Source organism: Sitophilus oryzae, unplaced genomic scaffold, assembly GCF_002938485.1.
Source record: "Sitophilus oryzae breed Bouriz unplaced genomic scaffold, Soryzae_2.0 scaffold_467_pilon_pilon, whole genome shotgun sequence".
Taxonomy (NCBI): domain Eukaryota; kingdom Metazoa; phylum Arthropoda; class Insecta; order Coleoptera; family Curculionidae; genus Sitophilus; species Sitophilus oryzae.
The window spans coordinates 1,504,086-1,515,615 of record NW_022147048.1 but is presented as its reverse complement, the minus strand read 5'-3'; the positions used below and the strand labels follow the sequence as shown (position 1 = coordinate 1,515,615).

At 31.1% G+C, this 11,530-nt stretch overlaps 1 protein-coding gene across 2 annotated transcripts in view; it reads right to left on the bottom strand.

The window, feature by feature from the left end:
• Positions 1–6,406: 6,406 nt before the first annotated feature.
• Positions 6,407–11,530, bottom strand: part of LOC115886113 (neurobeachin) — a 372,451-nt gene continuing 367,327 nt past the window's right edge. For both annotated transcript variants that reach the window (XM_030905177.1, XM_030905178.1), the window contains one exon: positions 6,407–7,735. In XM_030905177.1, coding sequence (XP_030761037.1) covers positions 7,645–7,735 — 91 coding nt within the window. In that variant the 3' untranslated portion in view covers positions 6,407–7,644. The remainder of the gene's footprint in view (positions 7,736–11,530) is intronic.

The window sequence follows — 11,530 nt, the reverse complement described above, 5'->3', positions numbered from 1 at the left end:
TTCAGAAATTATTTGGAAAAAATCGAAATAAAAATGAAACTTCTACACCCTGTAACCCTGTATCTCCGAAACCAAGCATTTTAGGACATACATTGAACTTTTTTACTTATTTTATTATTTATCTGCAGAATACGCTGCCAACCTCTCCGGAATACAGTTCTGACCACCCTGTAGACGATGTATAGGAAGAAGATTATTCATAGAAAAACAAAGATTTTGAACAAAACACATTTATTTAATAATAAGTATTGTGTATACAAACCATGAACATAATATTATTGCTAACATCAAACATACAATATCCTTACATTTACGTACAATTTTTTTTGAAGTAATAAAATAATACATTAAGTTAATACTTTATATTACCGCCCCGCTTATAACCTATATCGCTCCATAAAAATGAAAAACAAATTTTTCTTATATACATTTTATAAGTTTGATTTATCTGGACAGATTTGCAGTATAATACATTTGCTGGAGGGAATGACATTAGAACACCGTAATATAGCCCGTCATTAACTTTTTACAATTTCTTTTATAATACTGCAATATAAACATCGATATTATACAGGCTTCTCAAAGTATGATACACAATATTTTGTTCAATAAAATATTTTGTGAATGTTTGATGGTTAGTTAATAGCTATCAATACTATATTTACAGGGTGTTTGAAAAATGCACTGCCAAATTGTAAGGGATGATTTCTCGACAAAAAACACGGTACCGGAAATAGATAGTTTTAAAGATACAGGATGTTAAAACTTTAAAAAAATGTTATTTTTTTAATTTTCATAAATACGTACGTTTCATTCCTTTACTAAAATTACTAATAATTTTAATATGTGATATTACAATTTTGTATATACAGGGTGCTACAAATTCGAGGTACGAGCATTGGTATCTCGGAAACCGTAATAGATACGAAAATGGTTAAATTGGGGCAAAGTTGCGCCTTGGGATGTTCGCCAAGATGCCATCACAAAAGTTTTAAAAATTTGAAGGATTTCTGAGATTTTTGAAAAAAAAAGGATTTTTTGGAAAATCGATTTTATTTTTTCCTGTCGTTAGTTTTTAGAAAATCAAAAAACTAATTACACATTCTCATAGCCACTTTATTAGGGCTATCTGATGGTATTCTTAGATTTTCAAATTAGCTGATAATTTGTGAGATACAATTGCCAACTTAATTTTTTTAAATACAGATCTGCATTTTTTATTTTAGGTTTTGAAAGAACTCGGGTTCCTGAGTACAATGATGTACCACACTTTATACTTTTTTTTGTTTTGGGTACCTTAACAACAACAAAACTCTTTAATAATTATTTGAAATAATTTCAAGTCTGACTCTGGTTTTTTAAATTATTTAATCTGATTATATTCGTCGCAACAATATTGATCAGCGCTAATTAACGTTGAATAAGGAAAATCGAGTCAATTGAAAGATCCAAATAAATAATATCCAGGTCAGCAATTTAAAGATATTATTTTCAACTTTTTTATTGTGAATTTGAAATCTCACTGTACGATCTCTAATAATATGCATAATATTAATCATAGTTACTATAAATAAATCAACTTCTACAACTAGTTTCTAATGCTCTACATGTTAGTAACGAAAGGATTATAGTAAACGCCACGAATGTTTGGGAGTGATTTATCGGTCGCTACCATGTGACCTAATCTGTTCAAGGTCACATAAAACTTAATTCCAGTGCCGTGGTGTTTCAAGTCATATAATAATCAATATATAATCTGTTGTAATTTGTTATTTTAACTGTCAAAGTCTTGTCAAAACATATATTTGGTTATAAATATAAACTGGAATGCCCCATTGGTCGCACTGCAAGCACACCAATGGACTGACGCACAAAAACGAATCAATCAAAGAAACGCGATATAGTATCGTCTTTGTCAATCACGCTAATATTTTAGAATAAGTAGGAGGAGCGCAGGCAGATGATTAAACCGGGCCTTTAAAAACCTACGTCTGCGGTAAAAAATTACGTCGATTCTAACTTCATCAAGCGATGAATCACTCCCAAACATTCGTGGCGTTTACTTTACTACCCTTCCTATTGCACAAATTTATTATTCGTTCAATTTTATTTATAGCTCTTTGAACATATCTTCTTATTATATTTCCGCTGGCCATTTTACTGCTCTACCATTTCCAATCCATCTTCCGAGGAAATGATTTGATTGTTTAAATTATGTATATTATATTTATATTATTTTTTATTGCATTTGATTTTCCGTTTTCAATGTTTTACGCCACGTTATTGTTAAGTTTGAAGGCGTATCAATATTATAACGATGAATAGAATAAATATTTAAAAAAAAACAGGAGCTGGACTTGAAATTAGTTTAAATAAATTGTGTTCAAATGTCCGAGACAAAAAAAAGTGTGGCATATCATTGTCCTCGGGAGATCAAGATCTTTCAAAATCTAAAATAAAAAATGCAGGTCCGTATTTAAAAAAATTATGTTGGTCTCTGTATCTCACAAATTATCAGCTAATTTGAAAATCTAAAAATACAACCAGATAGCTCTAATAAAGTGGCTATGAAAATGTCCAATTAGTTTTTTGATTTTCGAAAAAGTAACGACAGGAAAAAATCAAATTGATTTTCAAAAAAATCCGTTTTTTTTTCAAAAAACTCAGCATCCTTGGAATTTTTAACCGTACCTCGAATTTGTAGCACCCTGTATATTATAATACTTTAGTCACAAATTGATATTTTTATTTTTAATTAATTTAATTTTTTAATTTTTTTCACTAAAACACTTCAATGACATATTTGTAATTTGACAAATGTCATTTCCATATTTTTTGATGTGGAACAACTCCCTAATATACAGGGTTGTTCACCACATACGACACGGAGTATGGTAGCTAAACGATTAGATTTTTACAAATTGTAAGTGTTGGGTTCGTTGAAGGACTATTAGAGCTACAATCTAAAAATATTTTTACAAGATACAGAGTGTCCCAAATAAGTAAAAAATATTATAGTTGTATTTTTATAAATAGAACACCCTGTATATTATTCTATTTTTGGATTCTACGATTGAAATAAAGGTAAATTTGATTAAGGTTTATAACACTTAAACCTTACGGTTTTTGAAATATTTTCAATTTTATGAAATTGCAGTAACAAATTTAAGGCTTTATTTCTCCAAGAGTATCAAAGTTTCTAATATTAAATATTTACTGAAGATTATTTATTGATCAGATATTGTGTTGCAGTAATAAAAACTTTACTACATTATACAGAGTGTCCAAAAATTTATATTAAATAATTACTAGCTTTAAACGGCAATAACTTGTTTAATTTAAATGGAACACCCTATATATTTGACGTGAATCAGATGCACAATGTAATTGTCTATCAAATTGTATTGTTCCATTTTAACCCATCTCTTCAAGTTTTCATAGAAAATGCATTTTCTTATAATTTAGACCTCATTTATCACTATACCCATGGAATATTGACATTTCAGCTTATTTTTAAAGATGTAACAAATTTTCAAAGGGTACAGATACTAATATTGTCGATATAGTTGGCTTATTTAATTAAAAAATAAAAAAAAACTGTTATATTTTTTGTTAGAGGACCAATTAATATGATCTTAGTATTCAAACTACATTAATTGACTATTTTCGTTGTAGTAATACTTGCTCCAAATAGTAAAAAAAAATAATTTTGTGTGGGTATTAGGCAGTGTGGTAAAAAGTAACACCTTATAAATTTTATTTCATTTATTGAATGCTTATTTATAAAAATAGAGACATTCATTTTCATAACTTATTATTATATTGATTTCTGAGCCAAATCCACATTTATTTAGAATAATTTATTAATTAAAACAATTTAAAATATGTAATTAATTAATTTTTAGTGTTTTTGGTAGGAAATAATGATGGTATATTTAATTGGTATACTCTTTTACAAAGATTTAAATAGTTTTTTGTATACCAATGGGCTTGCAATATTTACCACCAGTACATTTTGTGCATATTATGGTGCTATAAAAAAATATGAAATGTCAATATTCCATGGGTATAGTGTGTATATAAATGAGGTCTAAATTATAAGAAAATGCATTTTCTACGAAAACTTGAAGAGATGGGTAAAAATGGTATAATACAATTTGATAGACAATTACATTGTGCATCTGATTCACGTAAAATATATAGGGTGTTCCATTTAAATTAAATAAGTTATTGCCGTTTAAAGCTAGTAATTATTTAATATAAATTTTTGGACACTCTGTATAAGGTAGTAAAATTTTTATTATTGCAACACAATATCTGATCAATAAATAATCTTCAGTAAAGATTTAGTATTAAAAACTTTGATACCCAGGGAGAAATAAAGCCTTAAAATTTTCAATGCAATTTCATAAAATTGAAAATATTTCAAAAACGGTAAGGTTTAATTGTGATAAACCTTAATCAAATTTACCTTTATTTCAATCGTAGAATCCAAAAATAGAATAATATACAGGGTGTTCCGTTTAAAAAAATAAAACTATAATATTTTTTACTTATTTGGGACACTCTGTATCTTGTAAAAATATTTTTAAATTGTAGCTCTAATAGACCTTCGACCAACCCAAAACTTACAATTTGTAAAAATCTAATCGTTTAGCTACAATACTCCGTGTCGTATGTGGTGAACAACCCTGTATGACCGTGCATTTTTTGAACACCCTGTACACAGACTGTTTTAAAAAAACAGTTACAAAATATTTGAAAAATCTTTTAATGTAATAATAGTTTCCCGTTAAATGTTTGGATTGCAGTACGGCCGCCGGGACTATACAGGATGTTCGAAAAAGTGCGCCAAAAATTGGCTTAACAAATTGCTGGTGTGGATGTGCTGTAAGCCGAAGCATTATATCCTACTTTGAACGTGTGCTTAAACTTACAAAAGACCAGCTTTGATTGACTTGATTTTTATATTACTGTAAAAACCCTTAACATCTAAGTAAAAATAAGTGCAGGCTATTCCTTAACGAGCCTCATATTATCATGATTAAGTTTTAAGCAGTTAGAATATTTTGATTTTATTAAATCGCCTTTTTTATTATTTATACCTACATAATTATAAGTCTACGGTAGTTAAAATTTTAAAAAAGGTTAAAAACTATGTTAAAAAAGTGACTATAGTATGAACTAAGTACCGTCTGCTATCTACAAAATAGAATCACTCAATATATTGCACAAATAATTATAACGGGTTTTACATCGATTCAGGACATGTTATAGAAAATCCCATGTAAATTTTAAGGGTGTCGATTACTGGCTCTCCTGTTAATTTTAGATAAAACGTTTAATATAAGTTTTTAATGTACTGGATAAATAACTTTGAAACTCCTACGCTAAGCCGTATTTAATTTATTTGCAAAATAAGATCCTTAATAAAAGTAATTTGTACAAGGGTAAAACACTCCGGCCATCAGTAATTTATTAATATATTTATGACATTTATATTGATATATTTTTGAAGCATTGAAGCACAAAACATCCCCCTTTAGAACTTTTTCTTTAATGGCCATAAGCGAGAGTAAAAGACCAACCGCCCGAGCAAACACTAGAGGCGCCACCGGTCATCCAATGGTGTAAAAATTGCGAAAATTTAATCATCTAATTTTGACACAAGGGGTCGCGCTTAACTTTTTCAATTTTAATTCAATATTCATTGTTTTCAAACTATATTATTAGACTTTGTTGTATTTTGTGAATGTATAAATGTTTTCTTAGTATAAAGTTGCATTAAAATAATTTAAATTATATTTCTAAAACGTTTTTTTCGTTTATAATCTGATAGTAAAGTAAGAAATATTTGCTGAAACTAATATTAAATAAAAATATTTAATTCAATGATAATAATTAGATTGTAATGATTTAAACATAGTGTCTAAAAATAAAACTAAAAATGTTGGCCGTAATTTTTTCTTCATTTTAAAGATTTAAACATAATATAGAAAAATTAACATTTTAATATTTATTAAACGTACCTAATTTCTGCCTTTCTTTCTTCAAAATATTTTTTTCAGCTGTTGTTTATTATTTTAATAATCATTTTAATAATACTTTTTTTTAACAGATTGTTATCTAAAAGCTACACAAGTTTATTTTCAGTTCAGTTTGTTAAGATAACGATGGAAAACAAAATTATCTGGTTAAACTAAATAAAATAAAATAATAATACTTTTTAAACAAGATTGATTAATGTTAATGTGTAGAAAATGCGCAAATCTATGGGTAGAATATTTAATTACATAAAAAAGTAGCAAAGTAATGTGAAAAAAACGCATCATTGTATCTCCACTCATAAACGAGAAATCCCAAAAAACACACGAAAATGAGACACCCTGTACGCATGTGATGCGCAGTAGTGAACGCAACCTACCGGCGCGCGGCGCGGCAGCCAGACCATCCTAAACCTATCTAATAATTAATTACCACAATAATCCTTCAAAACAAATGAAAGTATCAAATTCTACTTATATACACTACAGATCATAAACCCATAAACGCCATCCGGTCTGGTGATAAAAAAAAAACAAATATTTAATACTTTACTATCAGAATATAAACGAAAAAAAGATAAAAAAAGTTGCACCCTCAGCCAGTATCGAACCACTGACCTTCGCTTAATAGGCGGAAGCTCTACGCGCCGAGCTAATGGAGACTTACTCGGTTTTTATTCAATACTAGAACTTAAAGCGCTAAGTAAAAAATATAGAATCTTCTTTGGATGCGCAGTAGTGAACGCAACGTGTATCGGCAGTCAGATGGCCTACACGCTGTTCCAGAGAGCATAATAAAAGATATACCAAAGGACCAGACGTCTTAAAATACTTTCTCGAAAACGTTGCTAGCTCTCTAGCTTCTAGTTTCAAACTGTATTTTATTTACAAAATTAAAAGAAAATAGTAATAAATTTGAATCATTAAAAGCTTGGGAATGCGACCGTTCCAAGAATAGCGCCAAATAGTATTTACATTGTCCTTATGGGCATTTTACAATAAACATTTTACTTAAACTTGTTTCATTTATCTATGGTTTGCATGACGTTCCTCGTCCAACGAGTATTTCACCGTTGGCGTTGTACGAGTTACTTTCTTTAAGGATCTAATTATGCAAATAATTTAAAAATAAACAATGAAAGAGTTTCATTGTTGATAGATAGCTTGATATAAATCAGTACTTTAAAAAGTTCCATTGAAAGTTTCTTCTCAAATCAATAGAGGAGCAAATAATCGACATCCTTAAAATTATCATTAGAATCTTCTATGTCCATGTTCTGAGCCGATTCATAATCCAGTACAAATAAAAATGGAATAAAATATTACCTAGAATTACTATTATAAAATGCAGATACTAGTACGCCATCTAAGTTATTATAACACTTCTGAATCTCGTATAATAATTATAATATGGTAACTGAAGTAACGACGACAAACACAAAGTGTTTTTCAATTAATTTTTAGTTTTGAGTTTTGGTTTTGAGAGTCAGAAATAAAATTACAAAAAGTAAGAGAACGTACCATTCAAATACTATAAGTAGTGTATTGGATGTGACAAGTGACAGCATCTTTTCTTGATGCGTCGCCTGATGGTCTTCCATCAATATCTCTGTTGAAACTCGTGGTGCCATCGGTTGAAGTCGATGTGAAAGACCACGATCGATCCTAGCGCTAGACCCGCTAGCAAAAACCTGAAAGAATGATGTTTATGAGTATAATCAAGAGTTTTCTATGTTGAATATAATCTGTCCATTGAGTCCAAGAAGATTGCGACAGAAGACATCCAAAAAATGACAGAATATATACAATTATTTATTAAAATTAATTAAAGTGACCGAGTCAGAACCATGAAAAAGATTCATAAATGCAATTTTTCGTATAATTCATAATGTCGTGAATACTGTTGATGACCTCCCAAAAACAATAAAATTTTTGTACAAATATACCTTTCAGATTCGACTCTCACCAATGAGATCTAGGAAACGGTAGAGATATACGCTGGATGGCTTAAACTACAGGCACGGCATATAAATCACACGGCAGGCCGACTCGCTTTGGCGGGAACGCTACGCACATATCCTTGCGCACGCCGCCATTATGGGTGCCAGCAACAGAAATTAACCAGTGTCATAGTCAGTCGTAGTTTTTGTCATCGACAACATACAGTTACGGCAGCTCTGAGTCAGTAGCGTGCGGCTTAATTTATTTCATTCCTTTCTTTAGTGATATATTTTGTTTTTTAGTTTTATTTTCGTTTCTTTTGTGTTATATTTTGTTTTTGTAGTGTTATTTTTGTTTTTCTGAAGGTTTTTAATATAATAGTGGTTTGGTAATGTATTATATGTATATATTATATCACTTATTAATAAAATATTCTTCATACCAATATTTTTAAGTTTAATAATTGCGTCAAACACAATTTCCTTCAAATGGTTACCTGTGAATGTAGTATGATAAAAAAATAAGCTAGGGATTGCTTCTAATTGGTAAAGATACCACTTACCATAACAACATTAGAAACCGAGCTGGTTTAAACTCTCTGTTTCCCTTCTCCTGGTCCTCAAAACCCACAATATTATCACGATCACTATTATAAAATAAGTTGAACTTGATATTCATATCATCAATACATAGAACACAATATCGATTAAGTTTATCCGGTTCATCGAAACTTTCAACTTTGCTTTTTAGAGTCTCAAATACACTAAGATTTTCTAAGGCAGGTTTGATATCGATGTCATATATTCTTTTTCTTAGTGTCTCTGAAGAATATCACCAGACATTTATATTTAAATTCATCAGATTCTTCCTTTAGCTGATTTGTTAATTAGCAAAATTTGAGTATTAACAAAATTTGCTACGTCCATTGATAGACATAATTTGTACGTAGCCTCTTTATATTGTTCAACAGATATTTTGTTGGGTATTTCTTTAATTCTTGTATGTAACTCCTGGCATGTTTTTTAATTTTAATTGTCTATTCTCTACAGTTAAACGTTTAATTGATTTTCTCATTTTTACTTTTCGAGGAGTATGCGCGGTTTACGATTCATTTGTTTAGATAAAAGTACTGTGTAAAGAAAATTTAGTTTCAGTCAATTACAGTATCTTTGTAATACGACCCTGTCTATCAATAGTTTATTTTCTGGGAAATTTTTTGATACGTTTTAATCCGGCCCTAACTCGGCACCCATAATGGTGTTTTCAGGGTCAAATTATATAGAAATTTTAAACAATGGAATCTGGGCAGAGTTAGCCTGCCGGGTGATTTATATGCCGTGCTACAGGTGTGTAGTTCGTGAACGAACTAGTTACAATGAACTATTTCGACCCCAGAATGAAGTTCCCGGTTTCTCAAAGAACTAGTTCCTCAGTACCTATTCCAGGACCAGGCACGATCGTAGCCCTATGCTAGGCAGGAGTGGGGAGCGGCAGCCGTATGCTATCGGATCCAGACCTAGAGGACCTAAATAAAAGACTAGTTTATGTACTGATCGGCCAGCGCGATCGCAGGAACTAAAGACCTAGAGGAACTACAGGAACTAAATAAGAGACTAGTTGGCGGATAGGCCAGCGCGATCGTAGGCCGATGCTAGGCGGGAGTGGAGAGTGCCAGCCGTATGTTACCTGTCCCGGACCGAAAGGAGGGAGAGGAACTAATTAAAAGACTAGTTCACGGGAATCTATTCAGCCGGCAGATCCGAAAAATACTATAATACAAGGCGACGACGATGTATTCGACGAATTTCTAGCTAGCCGAATCTATCACGAATATCGATGCTAGGTAGATTCTGATGATGTCTAAAATAAAAATTGGCGAAACGTTAACTTAATGATATAATTTCAAATTAAACCAACAATACCTAGAACCAAAATCCCAATAATACAAAAAATAAATTTATATTCAAATGAAAGTTCAAGTAAATACACAAACACTTCCAAATAGAATGATGTACAATGAAGAAAATTTTCATAAGAGGCAATGTGTTAGGGAGAGATGGGTATACGGATCACTTTGTGATGTGCGTGTAATGGTGCGTTTAGGCTTGAGCACGCACGAGCTGAGCGTGTGCGCACGGTATTCGTTCGCGCTCTCGGCTCCGGTCAAATTAAAAACTTATTTTTCGACGAATGAAGTGATTTATTTGTGCGCGCACAGCAGAGTTGTGTTGGCGAAAATAATGGACGACCAAGAAATAGTCGAGACTGCAGTCATTGTTATGCACAGCTTAATTATTAAAAAGGAGAAAAATCGAAAACATCGTCGCTGGTGGCAAACCCAAATTTTTAGAAATCGATATAATTTATTGCAACAACTTAGTGTCTGAGGAGGTCTATGATTAGTTCAAAAACTTTACAAGAATGACCAGACCCGACTTTGAATATTTACAAAATTTAATAACACCAAAAATTACGAACAAAAGATACAAATTTTAGAATAGCAATTTCATTACCATCGACATATTCTTCAATTAATAATAACGAACATTCATTGATCCACTCCATAATTTTAATAAAGAAAACGAAAAAATCACACACGTACGCACGAACGCAGACAAAACAAATTGCCGGTGCAAAATGAGCGTTCGCGCACACATAAAATCCCTTTGAGCACGGACCAAAAACCGACAGCAGACGGCTCACAAAATTTATTTTTTTCCGGAATATCTCTGGAAACGACAAAGATAAGTTCAATTACTAAAATTGAAAAAAATTGAACGGATTATTATTGCTAACAAGCAACTTTGCCCCAATTTAAGTTGTGAATAAAAAAAATAATTTCAGAAAAATTGTTTCTCTAGTAATCGCAAAACAATTTCCGATGCACGTGATTAACTTTCGCTCATAAGCGATGGCGACAGCGCTGCCATATTGTTATGGATTTAATGAATCTTAATGTAAAATAGGGAAACAATTATATTTATTATCATTTTTTAAAGATTTTTAAGTTTTATTTTTAATTTAATAATTCATATTTTAGTAATTAATTTATTATTTATTACTTCACTGACTACAGTTAAGAGTCAAGGGTAAAAAAAATAAAGTACTTTTATTGTCACGTTCTCGTTCAAAATAGTTTATCAGGGAGGCTACAAGCCTTTGCTTCGTCTGTTTAAATGCTTCGGCATATTTTCAACAGACAATTTCAAGAAATGCAATACAAAAAAAGACGAAAGTTTAGTTCTTTAATGAACTGTTTGTTCTTAAAAATACAACTTTTAAAAAAGAGTATGAAAATTGGCAAAAAACGAGAATTACTCCCAAAGATTCAACAACAAAACGATTATACAAAATAATGACTGGCACTATGATAATTGTCCTTCCCCTAGGAGATGCAAGACCTTGTCGTTGGTGGGGAAGCTCCTGGTCAGGTGCTGGGGGGAATCCCCTCTAGCACTTGGCTTGGTCTAAGAAGCATCTCACTCATCGTCTTGTCCCTGACTGTAGTGTCGTGGCCAGGGAATTACACCAAGACATATAACGAT